The sequence below is a fragment of the Stylophora pistillata genome, chromosome 3 (genome assembly GCF_964205215.1).
Source record: "Stylophora pistillata chromosome 3, jaStyPist1.2, whole genome shotgun sequence".
NCBI lineage: Eukaryota > Metazoa > Cnidaria > Anthozoa > Scleractinia > Pocilloporidae > Stylophora > Stylophora pistillata.
Window position 1 is genome coordinate 18,926,496 of NC_142521.1, and position 17,430 is coordinate 18,943,925.

Sequence of the window (17,430 nt, forward strand, 5' to 3'; positions counted from 1 at the left end):
TGGCTCCTAGCGACAATAGGTAGTTGATATGTGACGGTGAAAAAGAAAGTAGCGTTTAGTGAACAAGTAGCGTTGCAACAATAAACCTCTCAAAGAACTACGTCCCTTACACAATGAAACCCGATCGCTAAACCTGTCACACGAGTGTGTACCGTTGCGCAACAAGTGAATAACAACGAGAACAAGAAACGAATCACGGCTAAATATAAACAAACGAACTATTATGTTACGAAAGAAACAAAACTACCCCTCGTATGTCGGCAAGGGCGCCTTCAAATCCATCATGACGAGAGCTCCCGCGAAGCTAAAGCAGCAAACTTCAAGCTCTTTTAATCTCACTTGCGTACTTTCGCGTGTAGACGGCAAAGCGCGACGCAACCGGCAAACGTGAAAAATGGCGGAAAAATCATGGTAACATGGCCTATGGGCCTTTGTTACCCTTGTTCAGCGGTCAATTTGTTTAGGGTAAATTCCGTAACCGAAGGAAAATTAAAGTTGTTTTGCAATTTCCTTCCTACACCCAAGATAAACACAATGTTCGGTCAGGATAAGCTCTTTCGCGAGAATATCGAGGTGAAAGAGAAGCAAGGAGATACCACAAACGCACAGTTTGCGTTCCCTAAACAATGTTTGGTGTTGGGCGATCCTCGCGTCGGAAAGACGAGTCTCGTCAATGCCTTAACTGGAAAGCCATTTGATCCAGCCGAACAAACAACGCAAGGAATTGATCAGAGCCTTGTCGATCACGAGTGGAAAAACTGCGACATGAAGGATCTCGTGTTTGGAGACTTGTGGAGATATCTCAAAACAGGGGACGTGGAAGTGACTTTGATAGGATCTGGAGGACGAAACAATAAGGTTCTTGTTGATGATCGCGAATTTTTGTTAACAACTAGTCTTGTACGGCTTTATTTCTACTTCTGCACTTTTGTGACAACATGCCAATTTCTCGTAGGGACAGTATTTAGTTTTCCAGTGGCATATCTCTTATTTTACTGCGTCTACTTTGGTTACTTATTGTTTCCGATTTGTGCTATTCACTTCGAGGCTTCAAAAAATATCAGATTTATATTCGTCACTTTAGCTTTCATCCTGAACCGCCGAGGACTGTTACTAGGGTTATATTCAGCCATAATGATATGTCCTTTCAACAATAGTTATCTCACATTTGCTAGTACTGGTGAGTTTCTCATATTGAGCACAGTTACAGGAATTGTCTTCTTCGTCATGTTCCTTTTCATAGGACCATTACGACTACCCTTCGGTACAGCTCAACAGACCGGGAATCGAAAGTTTATGAAGTTTCTCTGCTTTTGCCGGTTACCGCTATCATTCATGATTGGATTAATTTCTGGCTTTATCGTGGCAATGTCGTTCGGAAGCTGGTACGAAATGTGCCACGAGGAGGCTGGCCTATCCGTAAAACTATCAGAATTGTCAAAGACTATAGTCACACCTGACATGACAAAGAGTCGTAAAGCGTTTGACAAGCTCATAACCTGCATGAATAGCTCTGACAAAGTTACTATTAGTTTTTTAACGACTTTTGTGTGGGAATTCCCATTTCACATTTTGGACATAAAACATTTTAGAACCATCCTTAACGCTATAACGGAGCAAAGGTCGAATGGGCTCTTTCTTGTCTTGCTCTACTATTACCTGAAAATAGCATTTCAAACATGGAATGATGCACGTATGACAATTTACTATTTTATCATATTATTTTCTTTATACTTCTGTTTAACTTTATATCATGAATGGTTTTGTAGCCACTCTGAAAGCAATGAAAGAGTAATCGTTTACCCTTCTGACAGTTTCTTGACACTAGCACTGAGTGGCAGTGTAGAATTGAACACCAAAAAGCTCAGAAATTCCCTCAAGGATAAATATCCCTCTTTGAAACTGAAGGTCCTTGATTTTGCGGGTGATAAAGAATATTATGCCTATCATCACATGTTTCTCAGGAGCCAGGCTATCTATCTCATTGTATTCAACATGACTGACTTTGTAGAAAATGACAGTAAGGATTTATGTACCGAAAGGCTTCAGTTTTGGATTGAGTCTGTCTGTAGCCATGTGCCACCTAAAACACCCATCATCCTTGTTGGAACACATAGGAATCAAATGGATAAAGAATGCATGCAAACCTTAAATGGCCATTTTAAAAAAATTATTTGGACATCCTACTGTGATGAGCTGATAGTCAATGAAGACGAAGATTTGATCTTCTTTCCTGTTGAGAACTCAAAAGGGGAAAATGATGTTGGAGTTCAAAAGCTTCAAATAAAAATCATGGAAGTTGCAAAGGAATGCAAGCCAACCATAGATCACAACATTCCTTTGTCATGGATTAGGATTCAAGATGCAATCATTCAGTTGAGGCAAAAGAAGGCTGCCAGGTTCTGTGTGACACTTAGAGAGTTTCCATGGGCATTTGGTAACTACATTCACACTAACTGGTCTGAAGAGACCTTGAAGTACTTCCATGAACAAGGCCTGGTAATTTACCTTCACAAAGATAAGTACCTGTCCAACTGGGTTCTACTCAAACCAGAAGTACTGGTTAATATCATCATCCAGCTGGTCAGGCCATCCCCTCAAATTAACCAGCCGAGAGGGTTGAGGAGTGACTGGAAACTTCTCCAGGAGAAGGGAATGCTAACGAAACAACTCCTGGTCACCATCATTTCCAACGCACAGGAAAATGAAGTGGCCATGAGAGCATTCCTAGAAGAGTATGATTTGATCTGCCCACTGACAAACACAAAAGTCAAAATTGCCAGCTTAAGAGACAAAGAGAGACTCCAGCCATCTCACTTTGTCCCATCACTGTTACCAAGGTCTCAAGATGGATGCATCCCAGCATGGCATGATGACATGAGAGATAAAAAGTTCTTGGTCTTTTTTGAGAGGTTCCTACCAGAGCCCTTGTTCCATCGCCTGCTGTCACGTGCCCACAAGAATAGTAAGGTGGAGTTTGTCAATGGTGCAACAGTTGTGTTCAGAGATGTTGGAAAGTTTTGGATGAGTCCTTGGCAGCCATATAGGCTTAAGCTGATTAAGAAAGAGAGCGTTATTGAAGTTACATTCAGCACCAGGTAATTGTACACCCTTTCCTCGACAACTAATAGGACTCAAGCTTTTCAAAACATTTGGTGGCTATACCACTCAAGAGACTTAAAATTATTATATAAAACTGTATGTCATTTGATAAGATGTATAATGTACAAAAATTTTCCCAGGAATCGTGTGAGTTTCAAATTTTTCTATGACCAGAATCTTTATTTTGTCTTATTTCTTGTAGCCTTGAAAATAGTGATTATGCAAGTAACTTAGCCAAAAGGGACATTTCTTGTGGCCAGGCTGGCAATGTGTTTTACCAAAGTTTTTGACTAACAATTTTCACTAGTAATCTTTAATAAGACATTCCTTTATTTTCCAGCAATGATCAGGGAAAGAAGCCTTCAGATGTTTTATGCCAAGTGTACTCCATGGTAGATGGGATTTGCAAGAGGAGTTTCCCTTTTGTAAAGTTTCACTGTGGGCCTGCCTGCCCCTCAGCCAAATGCCCTGGTTATCAAGACAACTACATGTACACACCATATCATCATTACCGACAACATGTGTTCAATATCATGCCTGGCCGTCAAGTAGATAAAACTGCCTCTTTGTACTGTGTCAACAGAAGTTTTGAAGATGAGCTACAAGAGTGGATACCATAGCTGGATTAGCCATTGAAAAGGTAAATATACCCAAGCTGTTTCTCAAGTTTAAGTTTCTTAAAATATACTACCTGCAAGGGTACCCAGATTAACACTTAATATATATCAATCTAAATTGCTTTTGAAAGGGTTCATTCTGATATCATTGACAGTGACTAAATGACAATGAATTATCAAAATGAAAGAATAAAATCTACATCATTATCTTCCATTTGCACCCTCTTCATTAAGATTCTCATAATTTTCCTTCATATGCAACACAGCTAGAAAAATTTGGGTCATTATATGTCTTAAATTTTCACAGAGAGTTTATCCTGACTGACAACAATTCCTTGACTGCAGGTTACCACACAAAACTACAAAAAAGTCCAGCTTTAAAACAAAGATTGTGGGATCTTCATGGAATCTAACTTGCCCTGGCAGTTTGTGCCTCAACTCATGTAGCAAATATTACATCACAACAATCTATGTTCTCTTTGTTAGTTTCCACACAGAGTGAAAATTTCCTGAAGCAAACAAAATTGGTTGGCATTTTTTGAAGAGCCAGAGCTACATGCAAAACTAGGACTTCCAGAGGAGGAGATTATACCACTCAATTCGTTGTATGTCAATAATACAATATTCACTATTCATTTTCTTACTGCAGTCAGGTATAAACTAAGTGCAAAAGTTTCAACATTTAAACAGGAACAATATTTTAGGGAGATATTTACAGTACTAACAACATGAAGTCTATACATTTCATGAGTAGTGGTTTAATGATGCGAGTCAGACAAAATTGAATCAATGATAGTAGAAATTTAGCCTGTTTCAAATGTGCATTCATTTTCTTGCACCTATAATTATTATGAAGTTTGATACCAAAAAAGACCTGAAGCTCTGTATATAGCCACTGCTGTTGTTCTCAATTGTTGTTTTGATTTTTTTAACTGGTATTGATAATTTTGACAGAGACTGTAATTTTTAATTTGTAGGATATATATGATTATGATATCATAGTTACAAATCTCTTAAAGAAACTGATTTATGATATTCAAGTTCTCCGTCTCCTTTTATATACCTTTCACTCCCAAGATCTCATAAGAGATCCTCCTAATACTGTCTGCCATACAATTCTTATGATGTTACTTATGAGAAATTGGAATTGGATCAACTAATAATTCCCTATTTGTTATTTGGATCTTTATTCTCATCACTTGAATGTCTGCTTGATAATGTATTGACATTGTAAGAAGAAGTTCTGTCTTGGTCACTCTTGGGAGTCAAAGGGTCATTAATAAATCCTCCTGGTGTCCACTCTTAACTATAGATGATGATATATTATCTTTGCATCTATCAAAAATTGTATTAGTACCAGAACAATAACATGGTTGCAAGTCAGAGAAACTTCCACTTTTGATTAGAGTGATCTTTAGTGCTCATGCATGACTCACTTGTTTAAATAATTTTCCTTTACAACCCAATTGCCACAAACCTGAAAACCAAAGAGACCGTCAATTCAGTTGCTCGTTAAAATTTACAAAGTAAGGAATCAATAATCAATTTGGTTCTTGCAGAGCCAGCCTAAACTTCAATAGATCAGTCTTAGTTAACACCTTAAAAGGAATTTGTGCTTTGTTTTAACTGTTTCCCCCACCCACCCCCCTGTTAAAAGATCATTTAATTCTTATTGTCCCTTTATTAAAACATACATATAATGTATCAAATACATAAGTCATCCATGCCTGGAGGAAGATATTTGCATTTTACCTGGGTAGGGTGGGAAATTTGAGCCAGAACTGTCAAGTCTTTCCAGCAGAATAAATATCTTTTATCTTTTAAGGTGTTTTTAAGGTAAAAGCTCACTCTGGCAAGCATATGGCTCAAAGGGGAGTTCTTAAAGAAAGTCACGGTCACCACTTTTGCCTTTTACAAAAATTGACTATTAAATCTGACTCTTGGGTGAGGCATTTGAACATAGTGTTGAGCCTGGGGAGGGGATTTTAAAATGATCAAATCTTCAAAACTTTTTACAATTTTGAAGATTGCCGGTTCAGTTGGATTCACTTGAAAATGCGCAAGGGGGAGTTGCCGGCGGCGTGCGGGGATGTCAAAGCTTCGTTTTGATGGATGCATTTCCTTTTACTTGTTGACTTAGTGGAGGGGCCAGAGAAGAAAATACCTTGCTTTCATCATGGTATGCAAACCTAGCAAAGTGAGGTAAAGATACCATGACCAGCAACAGCCAAACACTTTCCCATCTAGCCTTGCCAAAACTCAGTCACAATTACCACTTTAACATATGACAGCCACTCTTCCTTTTTCTTCCTCTTCTGGAACCATGTGGACTGATATTAACAGCTCTCTTTAACCCTGATTGTGTCATCTCATATGGCCCTCAAACAGTGATTTTTTTAAACTGCTTTTTAACAAAAATGTAGAAGGGGCAACCCAGCCATATGATAAATGATATAAAATATCGCCATTCAAGCTCTTTTTCACAAATACATTCCATGTTTTCATGCATCTATTCAGGTATCAATCAAAGATGATGTAAAAAAGTAGCAAGACCAAGGAAATGGCACACAAGTTGCAGCCGAGTGCCTCATTGTTATTCTTACTACATGTTTATATTTGTGTGAACACTGTTTCTTTGCATGATGATCCACAGGGGTTCCAAGCTCTCTATAGTAAAGCAAGTAAAGCAAATAAACACTAACCTTAAGACAGTACTTTTGCTTGTGTTATTTTAGTTCTCTTTTGTTGGCTTTGAGGCCATTTCATCAACTTCAAGCTGAGTTCTCCTCCCACTACTGCCTGTACTGGGATGAGAGCACAGCTAAAACTTGATGAAATGGCCTGAAATCGCTACCAGAGGACAAAAACAACACAAGCAAAACTCCTTCTGTCTGAAGGTTAGAGTTCATCACTGTATCATTTATGAAGTTACAGAGAGGACCCTAAATTCCCACACAAAACATAATATTATTATATCCACTCATAGAGAGCTTGGACTTCCTAAAAAGTGAGCGTATAGCCACGGTCCACTGTATATCTCGTGAGCTTAATCTCAGAGACTCAACCAAAATAGAATAAATTGCAGATAATAATTAGCGGAAATGAAAAAGAGTAAAAATTTTCTTTATCACTTAATCCATTGTAATCTCTTGACCTCCGGGGTCAATGTTATCACTATTTACAAGAATTGCACTCACCATCACTTCCGTGAATGTATCAAATTGCCCGTAGCAAGTGAGAGTCACATAGAGAAAATGAGGATACTAAACTAACATGGCGAGACAGAGATGAATGACGAAAAGCTACGTCAGAAAGTATGCGGTCAACAACGCGGGCTCAAGTGTCCTGGGTCTAAAATTTAGCGAAATTAGCGGAAAATAATAAGGGCTGACTTTAAAAACCGAGGAACTCTGTTCTCGTGGAAGGCACTTTCCTATTTCCAGAGGTTTTAAGGAGAAAATTATTTATTTTTTAATTTTTAGGGGGTGTACCAGGTTTTTAGAGGTTGTTCTGTAAAAGAAAAGCAGCAAGGAAAACGATAGCCTGCAGTACAGGCGTATTTTGGGCGCACGAGTGCAAATTTTCGTATTAGGCCGCCATCTTAGATTTGGTAACTGTGGAGGATTGGGGCGAGGAAATATTTTCCGAGAGAGTAAATAAATCCTCCGTATATTCCCTCTCCCCCGTTGCCCATTTTTCCAATTAACACCTACTCCCTCGGCAAATATTTCCTCGCCCCAATCCTCCACAGTTACCAAATCTAAGATGGCGGCCTAATACGAAAATGTGCACACGTGCGCCCAAAATACGCCGGGACTGCAGGCTAGAAAAACGATGCCTCGAAGCAACAGAATAGGAAATCAACCATGCGAACGACTCAAAGTCCGTGTTTCCGCGGCAAAACCTAACGCATGCGTATACGTTATTCAGCTCTGTCACATGGCGAAACGCTGCTTTAATTGACCTCTGCGATACTAGTGCAGCACTCTACCAATTGAGCTAGCAAGCCAACTGGGAGCAGGCCGTTAAGTTGATTCGTAATAAACCCGTGATGATAAATCAGATACGATGAGTATGTGAAATTCATATATTTTGAACTGCGGTATTAGATACGTGTGATGCACGATCCTCGCTGTAGAAAGCGCTATTTATGCAATAGCGAAAATCAGACCTGAAAAAAATCAGGCCCGTACTGCGAGGATCGTGCATCATACGTATCTAATACCGCAGTTCAAAATATATGAATTTCATATATTCATTGTATCTGATTTATCATCACGGATTTATTACGAATCAACTTAACGGCCTGCTCCCAGTTGGCTTGTTAGCTCAACTGCTTTAATTAGTACCTAGTCTTTTCCCACACTGTGCGCGCGCGTGTTAGTCAAGAGGACGAAAGTTTCGCTAAAGTATAATCGTTTTATCCAACAGACTCCGCTAACAAAACGCTATGCATTGGAACCTTTCCTCGACTTTATTCAGCTAGATATATCAGAAATGACTCTGACTACGATAAACTGCGATGAAATTGTATTTCACTCCAGTAAGCAATTATGATGTAGTTTTGTCTCGTCACAGATGATGTCAAGACCTAATGGTGACGTCGTGAGTATCGAGCGATAGTAGCAGACGATGCAGGAAACTAAATAATGACTGTTAATCTACAGAGGTTGGGAGATATTTTAGAAAATCCCTATGCTGCGTTTGGGGTTTGTGTAGCAGTGAGTGCTATAGCCTACTTTACCCATAGCAGCCAACATCCAAACCATCGAAGGAAAAAACGGCGCATGAGCAGCTTTCCGGACCTTACAGACAACCGATCTATCGTGGTAAAGTATCTTACACCAGACGTATTCTCCAAGCTAAAAGACAGGAGAACGACCAAAAAATATGATTTAGAGCATCTGATCCAGTCGGGTCTTTTTTCAATTGACCCCATCTCATTGGCCAAAAACCCAGCAGGGCTTCTAGCAGGAGATGAAGAATGTTACGACGTGTTTAGTGAGCTCATTGACCCTGTCATCAGAGAGCTACATGAAGTTGATCAGAATTTCAGGTCAGAAGTTAACCTGGATTGGGAGCAAATCAGAGGCGGACAGCTCTCTGAACCAAACGTGTTAAGCTGCAGGTTGAGTGGCAGCAGAAATATAGAAGGATACCGAATGGTTCCCGCCAGCCGAACAACAGAACTCTCAGAAGTCAGTCAGCAGATAATGACAACATTGGAATCTGTTGAGGGTGAGAGGCTAGGTAGAGCGATTTTTAAGGTGGCTGAACACAGTTTTCGCGCGCGCTTTTTGCTGATGCAATTCAGCGCGCGCACAATGATTGCAAAAAGCAAACATGCCGTCAACAGAGCGGTCATTTTATGTACTCAACTCGTACCCGCACTATCTGTGCTATTTTTCTCTATAGTTGGCGCAGTGTATAGAGAGCTTTAATCCTTTTTTTACAAAGATGTGTTAGAAAAGTTAACGATGCAAAGAACCTAGCAATTCTCAGCTTTTTCGTCGTTACTGAAAGAAACCGGTTAAATGCGCGCATGCGTAATAAGTCAAAAAATTGCGATTGAATGGAAATTTTTTTCTCGGAAATATGCAAATTTCTTGAGAACCACTCATTAGATTTTCACTAAATTTGGCACAAAAATACTTTAGGACATAAGTAACGGATTATCGAAAAAAATTGATTTTAAACAAAGGAAATTCTAGAAAATCGAGTGAGCCTTCAACAAGGGATAGTCAAAGATCTCTGTTAAATTGTTAGCAAAATGGTGTTAACTTGTGAGTATCGTTACATGCTCGCTGCGTGCAAATTCTAAAGAAAATCTATTGACTAGATTTTTTACAAAGAAACAAAACTGATTTTAATTGTCTATTTATATCTAGTCATGTCGCCATGGCAACGGCACATACGTCAGCCTTACTATCGAAAAAACGAAGTTTGTGTTGTTAACTTGCTTGCTGCCAATTTTGGATACTGAGAGATCAAGGGTTTTAGAGAAAATGGGGAAAGAAAGAAAGGTATCAAAAGCTGTGTTCAGCCACCTTGACTGAGTGGAAGGAGCTGTGGCTATGCTCGCTTTGTGATTGGTCCAGAAAACTCATCCCACCCGCTCAACCAATGAGACGCAAAGTTAACCAAATTATCGCGACTCCCGTTTTCCCGCGCTTCGGACAGATTGCTTGTATTCACTTTGTGTTCTTAGTGGCTCCTTTTTTATCTCCTATGTTTTGATTAGCTGAGGTGATAACTTTAATGAGAGTTTTACTGCACTCGATCAAAAACTGCTCAGAGAGAAATACGGGGAGTTTTAGTTGGCGTCAATTTTTGTCTCACTCATTTTTCTCCGCTAAAAATTTCATTAAACAAAGACAGACGTTTGCAATCTGTGTTAATCTCCTCTACCCGTAACTGTCTTTGTTACCCTTTCTTTGTTTGTTTGTTGTTTTTTTGGGGTTTTTTTTTTTTTTTTTTTTTTTTTCAATTTTGTTATTTTCTTGACTAACCAAAATCCCAACGTTTGGTTTCGCTCGCTCTGAAGGAAATTTTGCTAGTCAGTATTTCTTAGACATTTCATATATGCTGTCTTACTTTGTCTTTCCAGAAAACATCGAGCACTCTTTTCCCTCGGTGTCACGGCAAAACAGTAATTCTGTTTTGGAAGATTATGGATTAAGCCTTGCTTCCCTGCCGCCTCAGCTGTCACGTGATTGGCCTCACGGAAGGTTTGTGTGGTCAACTGAGGACAGACAATGTCGGATATTCTTAAATTCCGAGGATCATTTGAAGGTTGTTATAACTGAGGCTGGTGGTGATATACAAAGGGCATTCAGGCATTACAGCGAAATACTGTCAAGTATAGAGGAAGGTTTAAAACGAAATGGAAAGAGGTTTATGTGGAGCTCAAAATACGGGTATTTGACAAGCTCGCCACATAACATCGGCACGGGACTTGAGGTACAAGTAGAGGTTCGGCTGTCAATACTTTGCAAGGTGGGTCAGTTTACAATCTACAAACTCATCATCATAAGGTGGGAGAGCACTGAACGGTATTCAGAAGGAAGAGTTAGACGACATAAGCCTTGGAATAGCTTGTGCCTCACTGCTTCACAATTTCCCGTTTTTTAGTCGGTCTAATTAAACAGACTCTTTCAAATATTGAGTTTTGTTGGATAGATGCTAAAGAAAAGGTATCAGCTTAAAATCATAGGTCATCCCAATCCCGTTTTCATCATTTCGGTTGAGGTTTGTAGTAGTCTTGGCATCAAGAGGATGTTGAAGGATGTGGTAGTAGCTACTTGTTCATGCTATTTTTATTGGAGTTGATCATTTTGTGGTCGCAAGTAACACAATTAAATTGATAGTAGTAATTTCTAAATTTTTCAAGGATCCAAGATTTGAGCGCATAATGCACGTACTTCCAGTGAAACTAGACGAGGCAGGTAAGCGAGAAATTCTTACGAGAAACTGAACCACCCAACTTTATCTGGCTGATCAGTAAGCTCAGTTGTCTGGAGCACTGGTCAGTAAATGTCTACCATTTATGGGGCGGCTGGGAAAAACTCCATCGGGGGCAAGCCCTGCTTCACTCAGTCACAGCGTGTAACTTCAAAAGCAATAAAACAAGTGCAATTGATAGGTTTAATAATTTTATTTCCAATTTTGTATCAGAACTGAACTGAGCAATGTTGTAGGGGAAAAAGTTGGTACTTAGACGATCCCAATTATTGTATACACCCAGATGTGCTAGAAATTTCTGCTAGCGCTCTTATTTCGTAATAGTGGTTAGTTGAGATGAAAAAAAAGGTATCATATGCGTTCAGCTTTGTCCATTTTGAAATTGATAAATTCGAATGTACAAAAAGCACTGAATTCTTGAGAGTTTCTGCTTCTTCCAACCCTTTTCTCTGGTGTGTCTTGTGATTTTCACGGACTTAATATCTGGTAGAGACAGTTCCCCAAGGGAATAACTTAGTTCTTTCATAGAAGGTGTCCGCTGTACAAATAAAGCACTCCATCTAACCTGGCGTTGTGACCTATTTTTAGTTCATCCACAAGCTCAAGACGTGTTCTACATCAGAAACAAACACAAAATGCAACTGACGGAGGTAATATTTAATGACAGAATCATGAACAGTCAGCAAAGGTTCCGGTCCAGGAGCCCATTTCTCCAAAGTCCCGGTAACTTAACGGGCCCGTAAAGCTGTTCTGTTTTCATTCAAGATGGGGATTTCCAAAGTTTTGAAATGATGTAATAAAACTATCAGCTAAAGAAACAAAAAGGGCTGGTTTGGGTGCCAGAACCTGCTTTCCTATCCTTTAAATTTTGATTTTAAAACCGTAGGTACGGGCCCGTAAAGTTATCGGGACTTTCGAGAAACGGGCCCCAGGAGCCCATTTCTCGAAAGTCCCGGTAACTCAACGGGCCCGAAGCCATGTTTTACAATCAAAATTTAAAGGATAGGAAAGTAGGTTCTGCCACCTAAACCAGTCCTTTTTGTTTCTTTAGCTGATAGTTTTATTGTATCATTTTCAAAACTTTTGAAATCCCCATCTTGAATGAAAATAGAACAGTTTTACGGGCCCGTTAAGTTACCGTGACCTTGGAGAAACGGGCCCCAGGCCATGGGATATGTCGATGCCACTTTCAAATCAAATAGATAAATATTCCTCTTTGAATTGAAGTTAAATCTAGTTTTGCAGGTTGATATTCTTCAACAAGTTATCAACAGTGTGACTTTACTGGTTGAACTTGACAAGAGAATTCATCGGAGAGAGAGCATCCTGGATCTATTGCCGTAAGATGTTATTTCTACCGACACAGAGAATATCTACTGTAATACTCAGATATGTAACTGACGTAGTAAGTTGACCTACGTAAGTTATAGAGAGAAGAGAGTATCTTTGACGTAGTTGGTAGTCTTTCTAACTAGACATTAATACAGCAAAGAGTTTGAACCCAGGAGTAACAGTTGTTTGTCTAGTATGATAAGGAATGTCGCTAATATCGACTGACGTCTCGAGAATCTATATTTTCGTCTTGCCAGAGGTTATTAGTTTAATGCTAGGCCCACAGGCACCCAAAATTTTCTCTGAAGAGGATCATTCGTATATTCAGCCTTGTTTCTTCATGGTTAAAGCTGTTTTCGACGATTACTTTATCAGCCAGACAATAATGTTAGATGTTGGTTTGGATCACGTGAATAAATGAAAACAAATATATTGAGAGAAAACCGGAGATAACCTTTTGGAACTAGAAAAAAAAACAAACCCAGGCTCAACACTAACAACAACAAACCTAAAATAATAATTATAATGATATAATCTGTAGACAACATGTTTAGCTGTAGAACAATTTGTACAAGCCTATGAAGAGGATGCTATCATGGCCTTCGTTATCTCTCGTGAAGTTCCTCTCTACTAGAATGAATATTTTTTTCTTACAAGGAATCAAAACAGGATAGATTTCTAGGGGGTGAGGTAGGGGGGGCATTTAACGGGTTTTGTTTTGTATTCGTTAGTTTACTGCTCAAACTTTTAAAAATTGTTTTGTCACTTAGGGAGGCTTATTGATCCGCGGCAGTCTCAGTGAAAAACAGCACCAGATAAAAGCACTTAAGGTTTAATGTTGCCAATGTGGCAAAATAGATACGACAAATTTTCACAATGAACACCGTGAGCGTGACTGAAATGAACCATGTATTAAAACGTGATTTCCTAGGGTAATATTCCAGTTGGAGCTGAAATCTCCCGCTTCGTCGTCCAAGTGAGTTTAATTTCCCGTCATAACCACAAAAAATTGTATTTCTTTGCCCACTCTATTTGGCCACTGGGAAGTTGCCTCAACCGATCCTTCTTTAGGTTTGAGAGTGAGTTTTAACTTTATCAGGTAGAGTTTGCAATGTTCTGGCGCCTCAAGATGCCATTTGCGAATCAAAGACCTCATCTATGCCCACCAGATCTCAGTGGTAAGATGAACTGTCGATCTAACTATAAAGAGAACTGACTTCTTCACAAAGAGAGTTCTACTTCAGGAGACGTGGACAGAATAAACTAGATAAGAACGTGCATGATCAAATATTTTCCCTGAATAGGCCAGGTGACTGTGAACAAACGTTCTTGCAAATTAACCTTGTTTCTGAAGGTTTTTTGAATGATACGAAGACAACTTCGTGACGATGTTACGGAATGATACGGACAAATGGTTGCATCACCCAGCTAAAGGCAAATAGGAAGTGGACGTAAAAATTTTAAGAACTAAACTATGTTCTGATTAAGCTATCACTTCTATCTTCCTACTCGCCTGAGCCGTGGGAAATTTGATGGGATTTCGAAGTAAAAAATAAACAACTTTTCAATGAAGGGTCATTTTATATTATGGGCCACCCAACCCTCAAACGACATCATCAATTGAAGAATCGAAAGGGACTCTTAAATTTAAAAAAAAAAGCAAAATGAAAAATCGCGGTTCCTGAGACATAGACAATCTCTTTAGAACACTTAGAATGAGTTTGCACTAACATCCATCGGGAGAGACTGTGCAATAATTACATATAGGTAACACTTACACAATGTATGTTCTTTCAAATTATAAACGGCCCGATTATCAAATGTCGCCATTCAGACGTCAACAGTATCGAAATAAATGAGACTAGAGAAGGAAGTTTCTAATTTTAAACAGTCTTTCTTTGCTTTGAAGTATGCTTGTTTGCTGGCGGATTTGGAGCTTGTTTCGCTTATCGAGCGATTTTCATTTCTTTCCTTAAAGTGGAATACTGGTGACAACATCATTTCTGCTAGGATAAAAATACACTTATTTTTGCAAATGTCGGTTAGAAAAACGACGAATTTTCTCAACTATATTTTAAACAGATGGGAACATAGTGTCAAAAGGCAGTGAAAACGGCCACCGTGGTTTTGTTAAACTATCTGACATTTCGAGCAAGAAAAGAGAAGAAAGTAAGAAAGATGATAAATTATGCTATGATTATGAAGGCCTGAGGTTCCCCTAAGGTTCCCCCGAGGTTCTCAAAGTTGAACAACAGTTGATCATGAAGAAATTGCAGAGAAGAAGCCCACCTTTTTCATGCTGCCTTTCGGTGCAATTTTTTCTTCAGTCTGTAAATTACTTGTTAGAATTGTTTCATAATTTTTTATCATCCACACTGAGATTACAATTCGATTTAATCCCTCTTTTTTGTAAAGCAATAAAGTACAAAATAAAGTGAAATATATCAATACAACATCGTATAAGGCTTTAGACATTGGCTTCTGTTTCTGACCGACTCTTGCCTGATTTTGAACTTCACCCACTGTCGGGTCTACCATTGGATTCGATCGCAGACAAACCCTTCATTTTCATAGCAAATAGAAAAATTCTATAAAGTGCTAAGCCGTTTAATTGTAATACATACATAAAATAGGACCTTAACTTTTTACAGCTATGTCTACTGGTTTTACCGGTTTTTGGTGTGCCCCTGTGTGTGTCGACACTCGAAATGGCGGTCTCGTTACAGCACAGGTATATTGGAAATCAAGTAAACTTTTCAAACATCCGGTGATTTATTTACGCCTACGGTAACTCTTATGATAACTGACTTCTTTTTGTCTTCATCTGATCGCACTTCGATTGTTTCCAATTGCCTGCTTGGTCAATTCCTTGCGATGTCAGCAATTTTTTCCCATCTTTCATATAAACGAAGCAACACCTCTGTAACTGAATTCAACATGGTCAAGTAAGTCCGGTAAGTTTTCAACGTAAACCGTTTCAATGATGGGATCATGTATTCGCCGATCGCCTCATATGTAACAAGGAGTACTTGTCCCTGGGTGGCAGGGACAAGTCCGAAGTCGTGGGTCAATTCAGTTCTCGTGAGATTTCCAACAACTTCTTAGTGAAAAATCAAAGATTGAGTAAATTCAGCATTATTAAGAATCTGCTGGAACAAGGAAGAAACGTCCCTATTTCTTCTCTAACAAATCAACGAGGGTCTATTACCCAAAGCACTTCCTACAGCTCCAAACGGCTGAGCTCCTGGTACTACACAGCAATAAATGAACACAATTAAAATACGGTGACCTAAGATAAGAGAAGGTAGTTAATAATAAAAAAAGAGTTCTGTTTGCGAGTCTGACTTTTTCTCCTATTCTTGCCCTTGTAGAACAAGCGCTAAAAGAATACATAGTTTAGCAGTCCAGGCTTTAAGGCTATGGGGTTTGAAATTTTCTTACAATGTATCTTTCTAATTTCAATTTTTTTCTGCCGTTCTCTCTCCCTTGGTACCTCATTTTGTATTTACGTGGAGAGTGCATAATATCTACCAATCATGTCAAATGACTCTAACCTTTACATAAGAAACTGACGTGGACACTTTCGCGTGCTTTTGTTGTTTGTTTTACGGAGCTGTTTTTTAGTATTTATTAGCTTTTTTTCATGAAAATTGTTACCCCTTTGTTTGGAAATTATAATAATTCTCGGAGTTTTTATTTTAGCCAAATGTTGTGTTTAATCTCACTAGTTCAAAATATATTCTTCTACGGAGTTTGGACTTTGGCCTATTTTTACAATGAAGGTTTGACCTTCAAACTGAACCTTGTTCTCAGTGTTTTCGGTCCTTGTGGTCAGCGTCAGACATGGAAAGAAGTCATTGGTGACGTTTCAATCTGAAAAAAGGCTCGTCAACTGAATGAATATTTGCTCGACGAATTTTTAATCGAGATTCTTATCGCAACCGCGTGGCTAGAAGGTTCGAAGGATTCGACCTGACGATGATTCAACCGTTTGAATTCGGAACAAATTGAGCGCCCTGAAACTTTGAAGTTCTTCATGGTTTGTCTAAACTAAGAAATGTTTAAAACAGCCTCCCACCAAAATCTCTTCTTCAAATCTCGAAGTTAATATATTCATATTTTTGTTCAAATCGAACTTGCCAAGGTCACGGTACAATCTACACTTTTTGTAAGCTGTAATTCATATTATTCAATTAAAAGGAGGTAAAAAGAAAATAGCGAGGGCTGTGGAAAAAAATTGAAGGAAGCCGTATTTAAAACAGCTGAGAGCTACAATCATAGAGTTGAATACTTGATGAAAAAAAGGAAAAAAAAATTAAAAGCGTTTACTAACTTAAATTTGTGCAGAGATATTTTTAGAAGTGAAAGACATTAGAATACGGTTTAATTGCCATAAAACAAGAATTCATGCATCTTTGACGACAGCATGTCTAAGTGGTTCACTTGTTGTATCTTGAATTTTATTTGAGGCCTTTCCCATGGGGTCAAACGAAAAGTTTTACCACCATGTCATTGTTCGGTTTGAAACAAAGTTAGTCTTTTTAAATTTTGTCCAGGGAAAAGCAATTTCCTCCCAAAACTAGCCTTAATGTTATTTGCATATTTTCACGTCTCGTAGCTCATTTAATAGGAGAGCTGGTTAACGAAACTTGCCACAACAAGTCTGGACAACCTCTTGGATCGACACAGTTAATTGAAGCCAAACCGGAAAACTGAGACGACAAGTATTCCCGGCCGTTAACTAAGATTATCGCTAAATTAGTTCGAGTATTTTCGAGCAAAAATCAAGTAAACATTGAAATATGTTACGTGTAGTCTAGTAGTATTTATTAGTTTCTACATCACCTGGCGTTCGAAAAAATAAACATTTCACACAAGGTGCGAGCAAAAATGGTTCTTTTTAATCAAGAAATTTCTC

At 38.7% G+C, this 17,430-nt stretch overlaps 2 protein-coding genes and 1 long non-coding RNA gene across 3 annotated transcripts; 2 read left to right on the top strand and 1 right to left on the bottom strand.

Annotated features, from left to right (window-relative positions):
• Positions 1-224: 224 nt before the first annotated feature.
• LOC111333463 (uncharacterized) lies at positions 225-4,754 on the top strand. Its single transcript, XM_022939026.2, has 3 exons — positions 225-3,098; positions 3,443-3,742; positions 4,206-4,754. The coding sequence occupies exons 1-2, from the start codon at positions 409-411 to the stop codon at positions 3,720-3,722; spliced, it is 2,970 nt and encodes a 989-aa protein (XP_022794761.2). The 5' UTR covers positions 225-408; the 3' UTR covers positions 3,723-3,742; positions 4,206-4,754.
• LOC148734883 (uncharacterized) lies at positions 3,472-7,360 on the bottom strand. The gene is made up of 2 exons (XR_015998565.1): positions 6,917-7,360; positions 3,472-5,196 (listed from the first exon to the last, which is right to left on the bottom strand). It is a non-coding gene; the product is annotated as an uncharacterized LOC148734883 (long non-coding RNA).
• A 944-nt stretch (positions 7,361-8,304) lies between these two features.
• LOC111333490 (creatine kinase M-type) lies at positions 8,305-14,932 on the top strand. The gene is made up of 5 exons (XM_022939082.2): positions 8,305-8,957; positions 10,327-10,715; positions 11,110-11,164; positions 11,769-11,830; positions 12,426-14,932. The coding sequence occupies exons 1-5, from the start codon at positions 8,369-8,371 to the stop codon at positions 12,522-12,524; spliced, it is 1,194 nt and encodes a 397-aa protein (XP_022794817.2). The 5' UTR covers positions 8,305-8,368; the 3' UTR covers positions 12,525-14,932.
• The last annotated feature ends 2,498 nt before the right edge of the window (positions 14,933-17,430 follow it).

What these genes read in the sequence shown, in the direction of transcription:
- LOC111333463 (XM_022939026.2), top strand. Translation starts at nt 409, where the DNA reads ATGGTAACATGGCCTATGGGCCTTTGTTACCCTTGTTCAGCGGTCAAT. An exon ending in GAAGTTACATTCAGCACCAG is followed by an intron (nt 3,099 to 3,442) that starts GTAATTGTACAC and finishes TTTATTTTCCAG; the next exon opens with CAATGATCAGGGAAAGAAGC.
- LOC111333490 (XM_022939082.2), top strand. Translation starts at nt 8,369, where the DNA reads ATGACTGTTAATCTACAGAGGTTGGGAGATATTTTAGAAAATCCCTAT. An exon ending in AACATTGGAATCTGTTGAGG is followed by an intron (nt 8,958 to 10,326) that starts GTGAGAGGCTAG and finishes TTGTCTTTCCAG; the next exon opens with AAAACATCGAGCACTCTTTT. An exon ending in AGTGAAACTAGACGAGGCAG is followed by an intron (nt 11,165 to 11,768) that starts GTAAGCGAGAAA and finishes ACCTATTTTTAG; the next exon opens with TTCATCCACAAGCTCAAGAC.